General features: G+C 38.2%; 2 protein-coding genes across 4 annotated transcripts; one reads left to right on the top strand and one right to left on the bottom strand.

Moving 5' to 3' along the window:
- Positions 1-4,836: 4,836 nt before the first annotated feature.
- LOC110861268 (putative zinc finger protein 840) lies at positions 4,837-8,606 on the top strand. The gene is made up of 5 exons (XM_035844566.1): positions 4,837-5,595; positions 5,675-5,843; positions 6,254-6,626; positions 6,989-7,336; positions 7,449-8,606. Exons 1-4 carry the CDS (start codon positions 5,453-5,455, stop codon positions 7,309-7,311), a joined length of 1,008 nt encoding a protein of 335 aa, XP_035700459.1. The 5' UTR covers positions 4,837-5,452; the 3' UTR covers positions 7,312-7,336; positions 7,449-8,606.
- Positions 8,607-8,934: 328 nt separating this feature from the next.
- LOC110861267 (carcinine transporter) lies at positions 8,935-14,480 on the bottom strand. 3 transcript variants are annotated; one of them, XR_004833154.1, is made up of 10 exons: positions 14,171-14,479; positions 13,924-14,097; positions 13,756-13,820; positions 13,237-13,476; positions 12,707-12,822; positions 12,411-12,619; positions 11,985-12,136; positions 11,484-11,913; positions 10,549-11,420; positions 8,935-10,420 (listed from the first exon to the last, which is right to left on the bottom strand). XR_004833154.1 is itself a non-coding variant. In XM_035844591.1 (9 exons), the coding sequence occupies exons 1-9, from the start codon at positions 14,291-14,293 to the stop codon at positions 11,169-11,171; spliced, it is 1,761 nt and encodes a 586-aa protein (XP_035700484.1). In that variant the 5' UTR covers positions 14,294-14,479; the 3' UTR covers positions 8,935-11,168. The 3 variants fall into 3 exon arrangements, 2 of the variants coding, with proteins under 2 accessions (XP_035700484.1, XP_035700485.1); XM_035844591.1 differs by having other exon boundaries at positions 8,935-11,420; XM_035844592.1 differs by lacking the exon at positions 8,935-10,420 and having other exon boundaries at positions 11,287-11,420; positions 11,513-11,913; positions 14,171-14,480.
- Positions 14,481-18,640: the final 4,160 nt, after the last annotated feature.

The following is an 18,640-nucleotide window of genomic DNA, read 5'->3' as shown; positions in this document are numbered from 1 at the left end:
TGACTGGATTACCAAAAGATTAAACACGTCTTCTTCAACTGTGAAGAATGAAGTTCTCTTTCCCTTAATATAAAACTACATACTTCTTTTCTGCCCTTGCAGATTAAGTAGAGATTTTAGCTTAATAAATATATTTGTTGATTTATAAATAATTATATCGTCGTACTAATTCACAAAAGAGTTAAGTCCACTCGATGCACTTAGCTCTTTTTCATCGTCTTTTCTGTGCATAAAAACTTATATACGGAAATTTTTCACTTAACTCTTTTTTGAATTAGTACGACGATATGGTGGTTTCATTGTGAGGAAAATTTGGTCAAATTTTATTTCAATCATTGGGGACATGCATAATCTTCATAACGTAAGTAAATAGGCGTGGGTAATAAAAATTCAGTTATATATGATTGCAAAACTATTTGCCACCACGACATCCTTTTGAAATTTGTATCTTCATTCGTCCATGTTCATTAGGGGCGTACACGGCGTAAACACTGTAAGGCTAGAAGCTTACACTACGCAAATTCCCCCTCGCCGCCTTGATTAAATTAATTAACCTGTCTGGTTGAGCCAGAGACCGAACTAGTTGGCCGTGAAGGCTAACCTTACTTATTGCGGGTGAGGTACCCGCAACTCCACTATAAAAGGAGCGTTCGCCCAAGCGAACGCTGAGTACGATTCTGACTCGCGAAGAGTCAACATCCATGCACACGTATGTATGATTCTCTCTCTCCTTCTTACTAACTCGCCTGTGATAGGCACTACCGCTGAGGATAGTGGTAGCGGGCGTGAAGCCCCTTTCTCTGCTAACTAACACTCTTACGAGACCAATAAACCTATGTGACATAAGTATTTGACGCCATGCCCTTCCCACCAACAACTTGACTCCCGAAATCACCCGCTTTCTCACCTAAATTAGAAAGAACACAACCCCGCCGACATTTCCAATTATTGAAATCAGGACGGAGTTTATGGGTGAGTCTGTCTCATCTCCACCATCATCTATTTTAACTCCTTGTTCCACCATCATACTTCTTGCTTGCCCTGCCCCGGCCAATGGCAATGTTCGTAACGCCCCATCCTTCCCACCATTTCTCCATGATCCCATGGGACGCGGAAAAGGATCATCGCGTATGTAGTTCGAAGCGGGCTGAAAAACATTATCTAATTTAACCTCTTGATACCAAGGCACACAAATTTGTGTAATATTTTATTTCCATTTCCTTGAAAATATTTAAGTCTGTCTTGTCCACTAAGTCATAAATTATACTTGTCAAATTAAATATAATAATTATCACTTTGTCCTAAATATTTGTGCATACAAATTAACAGTCTATGAATTTTGCGCATAAAATTTAACAATACAGATTGAACTGTAATAAAACGTAAAAATAAAAATAATTAAACTGTCCATTTTTTTAAATGGTGCCTTCGTACTTTGTGTGCCAAGCGCATTAGTCATCATTTGCTCCACTCTCGAAATGTGCAGAACGACGGGGGGCTGGAACCATAAATTCGCATCGAGGAATTCGAATCTTGTCACGAGATTTGCGAACGAGACTGGCCAATGTCCCATATCAGGTAGGATATTCAAAATGTCATAAGTTATTCTCCTGTCTGTCGTATGACGGAGCAAAACCCTAGTTGCCCTTACCAACCGAAAGTCCATTTCTCTTGGGTTTCAGTGATGATGGATTGCTTTACGGAAAACCTGTTTTGTTATTTCAGCATGGTTTCATCGTATGATTTTTATGAAACGACGAGCTAAAGTGTGTCTCTAGGGAAAGTGTCAAAGATGGCATTGGTCTCTATTATTGCTGCAGTAATCACTGAGCTCTACTCGTTAACAATTTTATTGGAATATGTAACCCATTGGTGGAACGATTCGCGTAAAGAAAGTATTACCAGAATTGGCATCACACCATTCAAAATTACAGGGATGATTTAGATTTTGGTGACGATTTTGAAGTGAGATATTTCTGGATCTGGTGGGAATTTCAAGTTGAAATTCACAACAGTAATCGATAACACTATCGAAATTGGTCACAAGAAATTTCAAGTCAATTGTGTCAAACAGGGCACTACCAGCAACAATTGGGTATGAGAGTATCATAAAAACACTTTCAAAACTGAAATATTCGTATAGCATGATAATTACAGAGGTCAGAGGTCAATGGTTTTCAATAAGTAAAGGTTTGATTAGTAAAGTATTGAATGCAGAAAGAATTAAATGTGAATCTCGTGCCCTTGGACTTCTACCACCCCCTAAGAAATACCCTCGAAAAGTGTTAACTTCGACCGTCCTCAGAAAAATTGACCTGCTGACAACAAAAAAATATCCACCAACTCAAAAACACATTCCTCTTGCAGCCAAGATGTCTACGGGTGCAGTACATAAGGCCTAAAAAAAGAGGAAGAGCAAGAGGAAGACCCGAGTTCATCAGTGGACCGAGAGGAGTAAAAATATCGTCGACGAATTTGTAAAAAACCTTTACCAAAAATTTTTGACAAAAGATAAAAGTGAATTTGGGGTGTCGTTGGATGAACAACTATTTTGTTTACAAGATACAAATGGCCAGCGACGAATATATTACGATTTAGTAACAATAAAAATCCTCCAAAATGAGTGATGCAACGCAAGGAAAACTTTTCTAACAAGTGCATGGTCGTCGGTTCTTTCTGCGGTCGTGGCGTCTTACCACTTATCAAAGTTCCTGAAAAACTTAAAATCAATGGACGATACTATATTGACTTTGTACTAAAGCCACAAAGCCACTTAAAGCCACTTGGAAATCCAGATTCAAAACTTTATGGTAGCGAGACCTCAAAAGTTGTAGTTCATCATGACGCAGCGTCATCTCATACTGAAAAGTTAACGCAGGAATACGCCAAGGACTTAAACGAGAGACTTGAAATAAAAATTATTTTCAATAGTGAAATACATATGCAGTCACCGGATGCTAGTCATATGGACCTTTTCGGCTTTGGAAATTAAAAAAAATCGTTTGTGCCACGTCCCACCACCATGCGCGGACTTTGGAAAGTGTTGCAGGATGAGTGGTCTAAAATCCATCGTCCTACAGTCGTCAAAGTGTGTACAAGTTGGAGTGACAGGTGTCAACTTATTGTCTAGGATATGGGCTTTCATAATAGAAATATCCGAAACCTCTATCACAAACCGATTTCGAGAAATTAAGGTTTGAAATCGTCACCAGAATCTGAATCATCCCTCTGTAAATCAGAATTAAATTAGTTTTCCATGCTATTTTTATGACTATCTCATGTTTAATTCTGGAAATTTTACAAATATTTTTTTTACCTGAAGATCTATATGTATAAAAGTAAACTAACTAAACTATCTATATCTATAAATACCTTTAACTACACTTTAACTGACAGCAAGGCCGTAATATAGTAATAAATAATGGCCCCGTAGTACGTCGCCTTCGTATTTTTTACAACGGGATAGAAATTGAAGCCAAAGAGACCCTCGGTAAATCTGGGTAAATCTCGTCGATCTTAATCGCCTCGTCAAATACATCTGATCCAAACTTATTACCGCGAATCTCCCCCACTTCTCAATAAATTTGCACGTTTTGCCATGAATGTCCAACGCCATTGGAAGGATTCGAAAATCCCATCCGTGTCGTGACCTTAAAAGTAAATAGATTACCACTTAAGTTTTAACTCAACGTAATTTCTTATAATTTTCATGAGTGCAAGTAAATATATAAGTATGTACCTACCGATGAGAATAACATCTACTCTGGTTGGATCTTCTTTGCAAAATTTATCGTTATGTCGTACTAGCAGCTCTTCGACTAAATCTGCTTGCCATGTTAAGGTATAATTATGATTTTTAGGCTTATCAGAAAGTCCAAAACCCAAAAAGTCAAAGGTCAATATTGCCTTGGAGGGTAGTTGGTCAATTACCCAGTCATAGGAACACGTGGGATACCCATGTCAGATAACCAAGAGTGGACTGGTTTCGGTTGTGCCTTTTTTGTGGAAACAGTAAATATCGTATTCACGAATCCTTCCAATCCCCATCGAGAATTCGAGAATCCCCATCCTTCCATTGGACAGTTTCGCTTTTGGAGGTGATGTGTGGATTTATAGACACGAAGATCTGCCTGGGAAACGCGAAGTGATTCTTCGGATGATTTCAAAATTCACAGAGGCTAATTGAAACTAGGAAGTTATTAAACCAACCGGTGTGTGGAATTGGACGAGCAGTTGGTCCGCATACAATTCAGAAACAGAGAGCACGGTGACTGTGCTCACCCCTCGCAAAAGGCAAGAGTAAGTTATGGTGAAAAAGTGAAAGTTTTGTTACTAAACATTGATTTTGCAGAAGTGCATGCAGTGACTCGTCCGTTTCTTCTACTCCGGTCCCCGCAGCTGCCTTGCCCATTTATGGGTAAATATTTAGTTCAGTATAATATTAATTAAACTGATTAATTAGACAAAAAGTGCATTTTGTGTAGACCTGCCACACCACCTCATTTAGCTCAGGCCGCGTGTAAATCTCCTCCCGTCCTGTTCATTCCGCTGTCTGGATTTTGTGAATGCAGCTTGGCATATTTTACCATGCTCTCAACTATCTCACTTTATTTGGGTCCAATGGTTGTGCCAGGGTATTGTCGAGGAAAAATGTTTAGTTGCAATATAAGATTCTTGTGCAAATTGACGGTAAAATATTACTTGACTTTGCATTATTGTTTATTTAAGTTGTAAACAAATAGAACGTAAACAAGTTAAAATTGTGTATGAATATAATTTTTTGCAACCCTTTTCCCAAACTGTATTAAGTAAATTTAGTAGAATTAGTATCAAAATTAGTAGCCTAATTTCTTAACCCAGTTGCATATCAATAAAGAGAAAAAAATACAAAAATCACATTTGCATATGTACACCTTATTCATTCAAGTATAGGTAGTAAATAAATAGCACCATTGAATCGCAAAATATTTTAATATGAAGTTTTAACTTTGCAGGAAAACTTGAGAAAGGTTGCACCCTCATTTTTTTATCTTCATGACGTTTTCCTCGCGACAAACCCTGAGTGTACAAACCTTCCACACGACTAGGTATATACAGATACTGATACATACACTGTTAAAGTACCATGACTCATTGTGCGCAAACCTCCGAGATACTCAAAGCTTCAACACATGAGAAAATTCTCCTTTTCAGCTGCTCCAATGCAAGGCTAATTATATATTTACAAATATTTGAATGTGTATCTTCTCAAAACTGTTGAATATTTGGTAGGACTACAGTAGTTCTTTTATGAACTTAAATACATATTAATTAATTAATCAAGACACAAAACGAATTAAAACCCGGCCCAACATAACATTCACACGTAATAATAAACATTTTTGAGACGTCTCTACATTCAACTGTTTTCAACTAATAATTTTATTTTCCGCAAAATTAATTAATTATCGGAATGTCGAATTATGACAATTGTTTTGTTTGGAAGTGTGCAATTTGTGGTGCAAACTTTCCTCATGAGCCAGGAATTGCGTTGCATATTTTAGAGGAACATGACATCAATATTCTTCTGTGGGACGAGGTCAAATTGGACACATTGTAAGGAGTGGATGATAAGTGAATATTGTTTTAAAGAATATAGTTTGTACTATAGTATGTATTTTCTTTTTAATTCTAGACGAATTATCCTGCCGGAAAGGCCGAAATTTTGGACTAGAGTGGAATCCTGGGAGGATATAGGGGCCAATGATGAGATCGAAATAAAAGAAGAAATTTTTATAGCTGATACAGAAGAATTTGACACAGATGAGGGTAATGATGACAATAATGCTGTTAGTGGTGACAAGGTAAATTATTGGAATAAGTTTTGCAAGCATAATTAATTGTTAGGAGGATCTCCATAAATACTGTCTCGTGTGAAGGGAGTAAAAGTTATGCCGATTTGCGCAACTTGTAATGGTCAATTTTTTATATTGGACCAATTTTTTTTTTTACTTTGTGCGAAATTTGCTTGGTCAGAACCGTTTACTTTACCTTAAACTTTTGAAATCCATCAAAAACTTACTGGGCGCTAGTAATTTGAATTTTAAATGCGTTAAGACAAACTCACTTACAAAAGGATATAATTTTAAAAATCGACCATAGCAATGTGCGTAAGGTGTGACAAGCCGCGAGGTGGTAGTTTGAAAAATTGCCATTTTGGGTGATATAATTTGTGGACTAACTGATCACTTAATTTTTTACTTTTTGTTTTCAGCCATTTCCCAATTTCGACCTATCGAATGAACAACCATGTTACATATATGGGATAAACTTCGCTACAAAAAAAGATTTAGCAACCCATCGCAAAACGCACAATGGCCAGCGTCCCTTCACCTGCGACAAGTGTCCCAAAACCTATGCGAGTTGGGTTATGTGCGAAATGCACAAATTGCGCCACACCCCGGAGTGGTCGGAACTTGAGAATGACTCCAAGAAATTGGCCAACTTTAGACGGAACTTTACCTTGGAGCGGAGGAAGTGGCGAATGAAGTATTACAAACCACCAAAACTCCATGAGTGTCCTCACTGTGGAAAAACGTTTAAATGGGCGTCGAATCTTCGACATCACATTGCAGGACATGGAAATGGTAATAATTGGAGGTTTTATGGATAATTGTTTTTCTTAGTTTTATTTATATCTCAAAAATTTGCGAATGTTATCCACCAACTGCGTCCTGGGCTAACCCGTACAAAAAATTTGGGAGTTTTACAATTGATCGTTTTGATCTCAGATTTTTGAATTTTACGAGGTTTGGGGGAGGTGAGACTTTGAGGTGCGTGAATACAAAATCTTATTTATGCCGTCGCGTCTCACATACCCCGTACCGCGTTAAATTAAAAAATCGAAGATAAACATAATCCACGATTGCAGTGTGAAGCTTCCATTTTTTTTGTTCCGGTTGTTCCAGGATACAGTTGGTGGATAATAATATCACGTCCCATTTTTTAGATCGATCCTTCATCTGTACCACGTGCTCGTCCAGGTATCGAAATAGTTACTCGTTGCGGATGCATATCGCCAGTGCAAATTGTTCCAAGGTGATCCTCACATCATTTTCGCGTCCCTTCCAATGTGAACTTTGCCTTGTTCGAGTAAAGACGGAAAAACTGCTGAGATCTCATCGCAAAACTGTACACGGAATAAACCCCCCTCCCCCGCTAAGGTGTCGTACTCGTGTCCCCAATGTCCCCACGTGGCGAGCGGCCCGACCGATTTCAAGGATCATAGAAACATCCATTCCGGTGTGCGACCGTATCGGTGCGAGGCGGTGAATTGTGGGCGTGCGTTCACTAAGAGGTAAATTTTACTGGTGTTTGAACGGCTCAAGTATTAGGCACTCCGATAGATGGCGGAGTATTCGGAATAAAAGCGGTTAAAGTTTGCTCATATAAGTAATTCTTTTGTCTAGAAAATACTTGGTAAAACACGTCAAAACCTGCGCTAAGGCACGTGAGTGCGGACTAAGTGTTAAATTCGTGGCTGAGAAGAAGACCGGGGTTGCTGCTCCGGGAGGCATAAATTGTCCAGCCTGTGGGAAGCAATATAAATATTTTAGCGATCTGGAGCGTCATCAACGTACCCATGATACGGAGAGATGGAAATGTGACATTTGCGGGGTTGGATTTCGGTACAAGTTAGGAGTGGAAATGCACCGGAGGGAATTTCATAAGGAAATGTTGGTCGCACAGTGCCCCGAGTGTGGGGAAAGGTACAAGGATAAGAATGGGGTGAACAACCATCAGCAGAAAGTGCACGGAAAGAAGGGTCCGATTCAAAAGTTGCGCCAGGTTCGGCATGGGGACGAAGGAAATAAACCTATAATGGAAAGGGGAGAATTGATCTCTGAGGAGGTGGAAATAGAAACCTGTCAGTATGCGGAGCACAGTGAAATTTCGGATCCTTTAGAATGAAAGTAAGTATTGTGGTTTATTGAGTGCTCCGCATGTAAATATCGTCGTACTAATTCTAGATAAACCTAAGTGCAGTCGACGCTTAATTGAAAAAGACCTAAATGCAGGCTGTCAAATCTAGCTATTATATGTAGTATATATTTAGTATATAAGATTAGTGTATTATACTACATAATAGGCAAAGCGAGTTTTAAGGTCGAACCGTGTTTGTTTGTTCGTGTTCGTTCGTGTTTGTTCACCAATTGTGGGTGACTTTTTAGGTACGAACACCGTGTTTGTTCGTTCGTGTTTGTTCACCAATTGTGGGTGACTTTTTAGGTACGAACACCGTGTTTGTTCGTTCGTGTTTGTTCCTGTTTGTTCATGAACTGTTCTCTTCTCATGGGTGACTATTTGTGTAGAACAGAGTCGAACGGTTTGTTCGTGTTTGTTCATGTTTGTTTTAGTATATTTTGTTACGGTACTTTAATGTTTAATGAATACTTAATATTAATAATAAGTTGACACCTAGAATGAAAATAGGTGGCAATACATCGGCAATCAGTGGCAATATTATAAGGCAATCTGTGGCAATATTGTAAAGGCAACCTTGACAAGTGGCAAGGAATAGTCTAAGTGGCAATAACCGATCATTGTGTAAATTGTTTGATTGAAAAGTGTGTTAATAAATTTGCTACTAAAGATAACAGTCCTGGTCTTGTATAAGCGGGGTTATTTTAAAGTTAGTAAAAAGGCACATAAGTAGTGAATCATCCCCTCATCGGTTCGAGTTGTTACACGGCACAGTCAAAATACGGCGACTTCTTACAGACGGGTAGTTTGTTTGGATAGTTTCCACTGGGTGAAGTTAGCGATCCCACACAGGCAATGCTAAATCCAATAGGACCTAAGTGCAGCATTTTTAGTAGAAATGGTAAAAAAAAATTACATTGTTATTCTAGTGTACTTATATCTTATCAGAATTAAACATCGACTGCACTTAGGTCTTTTTAGAATTAAGTGTCGAATGCACTTACGTTTATCTAGAATTAGTACGACAATATATCATTTTTTTTAGGAAATTCGTAGATTCCTTAAATAGCATGAAATAAATGTTTCCCTGTCCAGATGTAATGTTTTTTTTTTTTTATTTTTCCGTGTTTTATACATTCTAACATCGAAGTAATAGCGGAAGAAGTGTCGCGACAATAGTCTGTAGTTCCATAACAAATAGATACGTCATTTTCTTACCGTCTTTATATTGTTATGTATTATTCTAATCAATAATAATTTATCACCAGATTATTTGCAGGGTAAATGTATAAACATTTTGATTGCAAACATCGTACTTTATAAACCCTGATAGAACCTGCTTAACGATAGATATGCAAATGTGATTCCAATTTAAACCTGGGTATTTATGTATATGGAGGAAAATAAATGTTGGCGCATTCTAATTTTAATTACTTTATCCTTAATTTAAACATTGTGTTAACTCTCCAAGTCAAATTTAAAACGATAACTCCTACTTTTTCTAAGGCGTTGCAAATGCTTGATTAAATTAGAGTCATATTTAATTACACTTGCGATGTGCACTTAAATACTTGCACAATAATGCAAATAGAATTAATTGATTGATTACATATCTATCATTATTATGACTTTGAAAATTGCATCAAATAGAGAGATGGGGTCCCATCGATGCACCTATAACACAGAAAAACGGAAATGTGACATCTGTGGGGTTGGATTTCGAGACAAGATAGGCGTAGAACAACACCGGGGAGAATTTCATAAGGAAGCATTATTCGCAGAGTGTCCAGATTGTGGGGAACGGTATAAGGACGAGATTTCGTTGAATAGTCCCCAACAGAAGATACACCCGGGGGAAGAAAGTATTGGTCGTGGGGGTACCTCATTATGTAAAAGCTTATCACGGCTATGCGAGATAACCGAATCCAACCAAATTTTTTTATGTTGATCACAATTTAATGTACTTCAAGAATATATATGGTTTTTGGTTGTAAATCATAAGGACTAGCGGTAGAGAAATTTTTTGTCTCAAATTATACGAAATCGAAGGGAAAAAAGTAATGGTCATGGCTGGATTTATTCGCGTTGTTGACACAATTCTCCAACAATTTTGTGTAATTTTATTTTTTTGGTTAAATCTGAGTTAATAATTTTATTGCCAACATAATTTAGGGAACATGGCGAAAATTCGAGAGTTATCTACAGAGGAAAGGAGAAAAATAATAATACTCCATGAAGAGGGTGTAAAACCCTTCAAAATTGTCTAAAAAACGAAATTAAAAAGGTCAACAGTTGTAAATGTGATCACGAGGTTTATTGCAACTGGAACGGTGGTGAATCGTCAACGATCAGGTCGCCCTCAGGCGATAATGGCCCGACAAGACAAGAAGATCGTGGAGCTCGCCAACAGAGACCGTAGAATCACGTTGGAGAAATTGGCCAAATCCGTCAAAAACAACTATCAAATTGATGCATGTTCAAAATCAATTAAGAAACGCCATTGACACCCATATCATCACACTCCCTGAACATTTAAACATGGGTTCATAACTGCGGATTATGTGAGCAATTTCGTATTTTTCTTACCTTCTCCATGCTTGACCGTAGGTCGAAGGCAAAAATTTTTTAACGCCTCTCCTGGTCTCCGCCAGACAAACTTGGACCCCTTGTTTCCGAAAATGGAGAATTTGCTTTCGTTCGACCAAAGAGTCCTCTCCCAATCCTTACTGCTATACGCCTGGTGAGCCTTTGCCCATTGCAATCGTTTTACAATGTTGTTCTTGGACATAGGCGGCTTCTTTCTTGCCCTCCTACCCTTCAAATTGGCTTCGTGTAGGCAACGATTGTGTGTGCAAAATTTTAGGTCACTAGGTCAATCCGTTCTCAATTTAGGTTACGATGCAGAGGTCGACGCCGCCGATCTCGCGCCGCCGCCGCGCCGGACGCCGGCAGCATCTTAGGCGCCGCCGCCGCCGATAAATCCGTTTTCCTATACCTTTAACATTGGGACGCCGCGCCGCGCCGCCGACGCCGCCAAAAAATCAGCCAAAATTGGCGCCGCCGCCGCCGGAAATTGGTCGTCGACCTCTGTTGCGACGCAACCACAGACCGACGGACGGATACAATATCAATCTTATAATGGGGTTGCACCCCTTAATAAAGCTATCTACATATCTACCTAAACAATATTTTATTTTCATATTTTTTTAATCATCACTATTCCCTTTCAGTTTCTCAATTTCTCCATTCTTATTACTATTGTCCTTATCCGCTACACCGTCGTGTCGTGGTTTCGGTAGATAACTCCAAAATGGAACACCTTTCCCAAACTTATTAGCTGCTTCCACCGTTTCAGGTAAGTGTTGGCGAAATGTTTCCGGTAAACCAGCCGAGGCGACGAGACCTACTGCGGATATCACCCCTAACATTATGTAGGGCAAGGTTGCGTTGAATTTACCCTAAAATTTTGAAAATAATCGATTCAATATAGAAATTTGAACACCAAACAGTGACTATTTTACCATAAAAATAATGTAGGGACCCATAATACCCAAAATTGAGCTGGTCGTTGACGCCACTCCTGCCCCCGTACTGCGCAACTGAGTCGGAAAAATTTCCACCCCTTGTAAATACACCACCATTGAGGTAATAGTGATCCCAAACTTGATTCCTAACGCTCCCGCAATAACGACATACTCTGCTCCCGTTTGTACCACGGCCACCGCACAAATGGCGCAGGATATGACACACATTAAAAAGAAGCCGACTTGAGTCCACCTTCGTCCAGTCTTTTCCACAAGCACACCCGCCAGATAGCCCGATGGGAGTTCGATGATTGAAAGGAGGAAATAATTGAGAAATTTGTTGCCGTCCATACTGGTTGTGTTTAGGGTGACACCGTTGTACAGCAAATTATTCATGGACCAAGCGAGCGCGAGGAATATTGTGTTTCTAAAATTTAAAAAAAAATTGTTTTTTTGTAAGAAGACCAAAAAATATGTATAAAAATCGGGTAGGGTTACTTTGCCAATCTATAATTTTGAAAGAGTGTCCAAACCCCTACATTTCTACTTGATCTATCTTCCTTCTGTTTTTGAACAAGATCTTCCACCATCGCTGGCATTTCTTCATGATCTATTTCCACGCCGTTTGTCTTCGCAATTTTCCTTATAATCTGATAGATATTGTAAGATATTTTAGCATCGGTATTGAACTTTACTTCAGAGGTCGACGCCGACAAACTTTGGGCGGCGGCGGCGCCAAATTTTGATCATTTTTCGGCGGCGCGGCGCCGCGTCTCAAAGTTAAAGGTATAAGAAACCGTATTTATCGGCGGCGGCGGCGCCTAAAATGCTACCGGCGTACGGTGCGGCGGCGGCGCGATATCGGCGGCGTCGACCTCTGCTTTACTTGCTTTGCAAATACTGTATGCATATTGGTCGACTGACCTGAAGAGCTTCTCTTCCTCTCCCCATTGTTAACAACCATCTCGGCGACTCTGAAATCCATGGGTAAAACAGGAACAAAAAGAAGCCTGGAATTACCGACACGATTGCAAAAAGTTGCCAAGTTCTACACGCCCATGCTACCAAGGGTAAGACCGAGTTCCCTACGACCCATATCATCCATGTGACTGCATACGCCCATGCTCGGTATTCTAAAGGGGGGGGAGGCAAAATTTTCAAGAAACTTGATAGTAAACACACACTTATTTGTTTTGATTTTCTGATTATTGTCCACTCACCCGATCCGCAAACTTCTGCCACAATGAGCAATGGCATATTAAATATGGACGGATATGCCATTCCCGCTAGGGTTTGAAAGGTCAAAAATGCTAAAAAATTCTTCGCTACGAGAAAACTAATAAATCGAAATATATAAATATTATGTGGTTGTAATATCTACATATCGAGGACATCGCTCTAAAATCGCTCTATACTCGCTACGAAATCGTCATGTTTTGACGGCCAAATAGCTCTGTTTTCGCGACTAATTCGCGAAAACAGATCGATTTTAGAGCTATGTCGACTGGGTATGAAATTAATGAGGGTATTCACCGGTACTTGGCAACATTCGCAACGTTCGGAAAAAAATGAGCTCACAAAGTTCGCAAAATTTGTGATAAAACAACTTGTTGCCTGTTGGCGAATCTCCAGGGCTAGTATTTCGTGAGAAAAATAGTTCGCAAAAAATTATATTGCGCTGGCACTTGCGAAATATCAGTGAATTCCCGCTTAATTACGATTTAAAAAAGCTTATCCACCACGCACTTACTTATCCGCCATAATTGCAAATACCACCGTCCCCACCGCGCTTCCTATCGTTTCCACCGTAAAAGTGTCCGTGGCATGGCCCATATTTTCACAAACCCAGTCAAAATCAGATGGGATTGTTGTCTCGTAATCCGTTTTGTCGTAGGTCCATCCCAGATTGCAGGTCATGGTCACATTTGGATTAGAAGGGTCATACATGAGACATTGACTATACCTTAGTTCCCCATCGGGTCCTATTTCTCTAAAAAAACTTGGTTGGTTTTACTATCAAAACAATCATGAATCTTATATCATACACCGTGTCCCAAATGTATCTGCTCTCGACAGGATATCCTTCTTATGATAATGTTTGCATCCTCACTCGTGTGTTCACGAGATTTCCTGACATTTGAGGCCATTGGGTCAAGAAATGTTTAAGAATAAAAATAAAGACAAAACATGTAAGGGAAAAAGTGAATGAAAACCGCGCGCGCGAGTGATGCGCAGATACTTTTGGGACACAGTGTACACCTTTACCTACCTTGAAATCGTTAAATTTTTCCAAGTTTCTAAATCCACGTCACTTGTCACTCCGGGGACGGTGCACTAAGGAAAATTATGTAATAATTTATAATAATATTCTGCGAATTAAATTTAAAAGTAATCGTAAATCTTAATCGTTTATATAATTAATTACAACAGTAATTACCCAATGATCAGGAATATCAAGTAGGAAAATATTATTAAGGACGAGGAACGGGGAAATCATAATGAATGGGCAGATTACTCCATACAATAATATTTTCTGAAATTTGCCGTCTGCTCCAACAATTGAAAGGATATCATCAAAATCTGTGCATTTTTGTCTTGGATCTTGTTTTCTCTAATTAATTAAGGCATAAATAATTAGTATATTAATTAATAATTATTTAACTTTGTACATAATTAACTTTCACCTCTCCTTCTATTATGCCGTTTTTTCTCAGTGGTTCCATTTCCGGGCTCACTTTACTGTACAATTCGTCCAGATCTGGAAAAGCTAAGGTCTGCTTTTCATTCTCCTCTGTTGGCGTCGTCATGTTTAGATATGTGAAGGATTTTGACTCTTTCTTATTGTTTTTGTCGTAATAAACAGATCAGAATAATATTTTTGTCCTTATGCAGCCAATCTTACTCCACAGTTAATTATGAATTGAGTAAGTATGAATATAATTAATTATATGATAGAAGAAGATCAAGTCTAGCAAATCCTGTCCAACGTACACTCACTCGTGTAGAGACCAATTAACTCGCACTATAAAAGCTTCATCTCATCAGCATTTATCCTCATCATCATCCTAATTGCCATTGCCATTTATTTATCATTTAACCCACTTTGTTAATACAGTGCAGAGCATGACAAGTTTTTTTCAATGTATAATAAAGTATACGTGATATTGAAGTTGATTGATGACAACAATCTTTGGAGAGTGCTTGTGTATACCATGCTAAAAATAATGCTAATACGAACTTTTTTTGTTACACGTGTACAAATAAGTGCTGCATGATCATACATACGCAGATCATGATCATATAGATATATGTTCAAAGTTAGCGTATGTACGTATGTATGCTAACAAAAAATTGATGTCCTCTGCAATTTCTTTACACGATACGATATATTATATGTTGATGCGCTGTTGCGCTAGCGGGGATGGTTGTGTCGGGTGTGTGTGATTAATTCAGTTGGTTATAATAATAATCTTGCAAAAAACAAGCAATTGTTTCTTCTTCAGTAAGCAACCCTGATTTGACTTTATAAGTATATAATTTATGTATCCTGTGGTTTTTGCACGAGTTTTCCCATCAATGTCACCATTGCAGACTTTTTTTTATATGTGTACAATCATCGTTGCTCTTGCTGCGGAAAGTTTCTACACCGCTGGGGGCCCGTACTACAAGGACGTCATCCAAGAAATAGTGTGAAAATTTGAGTTGGCTGTTTTATACGTTATTTTGGGTAGGGATTTCGAAAATGACCATTATCACACTGTGCCAGAAAAAAAAAGTTGGGAAAAAAATCATTCTTTTTGTTGTTATGTATACTACTAACGAGGAAAACCTTTTTAGTGCCCGTAGCTCCCAGCATAACCACTATATACATTCCACGTATTTTTTAATACTAGTCCGATGATGTGACAAAATTTACGTGTTTAAATGACATTTGGTCACGTGGTGACGACTTTTCTGACGCAAGGAACGGTCACTTTCGCCATGCTTTTAGGCTAAAAGCATGGCAGACTTCTCACAATACGTTGCTCGGTCATCTCGCTTGTGAAATCGTAACCACAAAAAAGCCAAATTTAGAAATATTGACGAAAAGTTTTAAATTTGAAAAAAAATATGAAATTTTGAAAAAAGTTTAGAAATTTGAAGACAATTTAGAAATTTTGCAAATTGTCCAATTTTTAAAAAACTACATAACTTTTTTCAGGATTTCAATATTTTTTTTAATTTCAGATTTTTTTATTTAAAACTTCTTTGAAAAATTTCAAAAATTTTCAAATTTTCAGATTTTTTTTTCAAAATTTAAAACTTTTCGTCTATATTTCAAAATTTTGCTTTTTGGGGTTGCGATTTCACAAGCGAGATGATCGAGCAGCGTATGGTGAGAAGTGTCCAACGCTGATAAAAAGCATGGCCGAGAGTTGCCGTTCCGCGCGTCAGAAAAGTCGTCAGCACGGACCCAAATATCATTTTAACACGTAAATTTTAAAATACGTCGAATGCATGTAGTGGTTATTCTGGGAGCTCATGGCACCAAAAAGGTTTCCCTCGTAAACCCAAGGAATGGTGTTGGGACAAAAGAAGTGAAAAATATCGTGGGGTGTGGCTGTAAGGATTTGATGGGCGTTGTCGTTGGGAAAAAAAATTTTCCCGACGAATTTCAAAATTTCCCGAAATTTCGCGAATTTCAAAATTCCAACGATGGGGACGTATTAGGGTTGTTGAGTAAATCTGCGTAAACCTACGAAAATTACATTCATGGAGAGAACCACTTCGTTCACTCTTACATTAAGTCTAGCTGTACCCTCTGTATTGTAAGCAAAATGGTTGTCTCATATCCTGCTGATGGTTACATCCGTAGGTTATAAACGGACCGCGATTTGAACTTTTTTTATCAACAATTTATGTTGATAAAAATATTCTATTAACTTGTGGTTAAATAATATAGTTGAATAAACCAGACTGAATGTTATGTTGTGTCAGTTGCATGAACTTTTCAAAAGCTGAATTTTATACAACCCGTCTACATAATTCATTATATACGTACGAGTCAAGACATGGGGAAATTCTTTCTTCAATTTAAATTCAGAATTCATTGTGTATAAAATAATCCCATTAAAGTACAATCGAACAGTTCTCAAAGTTACCCAGATACTCAATACAGATTATCTACGAATTTTATATCCAGTAGACAAACCCGTAATCAAATCGAGAATCTTGAATAATATATTCTTAATAAGAATAGCCCAGACTCCGTCTCTCTGTCTGTCCGTCCGTCTGTTTGGCGCAACGCATCCTTTCAATGTAGAAGAAAATTACTATTCCTTCAATGTATAAAAAAATGACTATTAACGGATAGCAGCAAGGATTGAACTTCCAGCTGGATGCCAACACATGTTGTTAACATCCCGACATCCCAACATCCCGCTAGACATCCCAACATCTCACTAGACATCCGGATATCCCATCATCCCGACATCACAACATCCCGTTACACATCCAGTCAGACATCCCAACATCTTGGGATGTCGGGCTGTCTGGCTGGATGCTTAATTCTCGGCTTCCTGAACATCCCGGCTATTCTGGACTGCCCGGTAGGTCAATACAGTCTTGACTACCTATACTGGCGGTTGCCTGGTATGGAAATCGTGTTACCAGGTGTACCAATATAATGGTAGTAAATACCAAATACAGTAAAACTATGTACGTGGACGTCACAAGAAAGGGGAGAAAGAAGGTGGGGCGTGCGGGGGAAGGGGTCGAGTCCCGTCTTATACACGGGCAAATGTCTAGTAAATATATACTTGCCTTTGTAACCTGAATTTATGGTATCCTTGTAAAGCGGCTGGACAACGAAAAGGTAATATTAAATTAAAATCGTTTGAATTTTTTTATGGTAATGCTTTTACATAACCACCTATTCCAAGAGTCTTTTTTCGTCATTAATATTAAAGTACTAACGAGGAAAATCTTTTTGGTGCCCGGAGCTTCCAGCATAACCACTATACACATTCGACGTATTTTTTAATTCTAGTCCGGTGATGTGTCACAATTTACGTGTAAAAATGACATTTGGACACGTGGTGACGATTTGCCTGACGGGCGGAACGGTCACTTTCGCCCATGATTTTAATAGCGTGGGGATACTTTTCACCACACGCCCTCGCTCATCTCGCTTCTGAAATCTCAACCCATTTACTCACGACCGGAAATTTTGAAAAAATATCTGAAATTTCATAAAAATTAATTTTTAACACAATCCTGAAATTTGGAAAATTGTACAATTTTTTTTAAATGCATTTAAAGTTTTTTTAGAATGTCAAAATTTTTCAAAATTTCAAAACTTTTCTCAAAATTTCAAAAATTCATAATTTTGAAAGGTTTGGATCTTGGGGTTTTTGAAATTTTGTGAAAATTCTTTAAATTTTGAAAAAAATTCGGAAATTTTTAAAAATTTTGAAATTCTGAAAAACTCTTCTGTATTTTTTTAAATTGTACAATTTTCCAAATTACAGGATTGTGTTCAAAATTCATGTTTTTGTCGAAATTTAAGATACTTTTACAAAATTTGAGGTCGTGAGTAAATGGGTTGAGATTTCAGAAGCGAGATGACCGAGGGGCGTGTGGTGAAAAGTATACCCACGCTAGTAAAAGCATGGGCGAAAGTGACCGTTCCGCGCGTCAGGAAAATCGTCACGACGTGTCCAAATGTCATTTTTACACCTAAATTTCGACACATCACCGGACTAGAATTAAAAATAGGTCGAACGTATACAGTGGTTACATATGCTGGGAGCTCCGGGTACCAAAAAAGTTTTCCTCGTAAGTATGTATCCAACAATCGTTTTCTTCTTATCGTTCCTTACCATCGATTTTTTGTTTCATAACTATATTTTCCACATTATGCAAACTCGTTTTTGGAATCACAAATAATAAATTTCTAAACATACATTCAACACGGGTTTACTTTCTTCGTATATTTCCTTCACATAGAACTTTTTTCTTTCCTAAGCCTTCCTTGGACATTATACATTTACAATCTTGTATTACTAACGTTTCACATAAATTCCAAGAAACCATGAACACCCCTGCTCTACTAAAATGTCTGAAGGCGTATGCAGAAATTTATGACAGGATAATTCCAATCCCAATATCCTGGA

This window comes from Folsomia candida, unplaced genomic scaffold (genome assembly GCF_002217175.1).
Source record: "Folsomia candida strain VU population unplaced genomic scaffold, ASM221717v1 Fcan01_Sc039, whole genome shotgun sequence".
Taxonomy (NCBI): domain Eukaryota; kingdom Metazoa; phylum Arthropoda; class Collembola; order Entomobryomorpha; family Isotomidae; genus Folsomia; species Folsomia candida.
The sequence above is the reverse complement of the archived record's forward strand: the minus strand, read 5'-3'. Positions and strand labels throughout refer to the sequence as shown.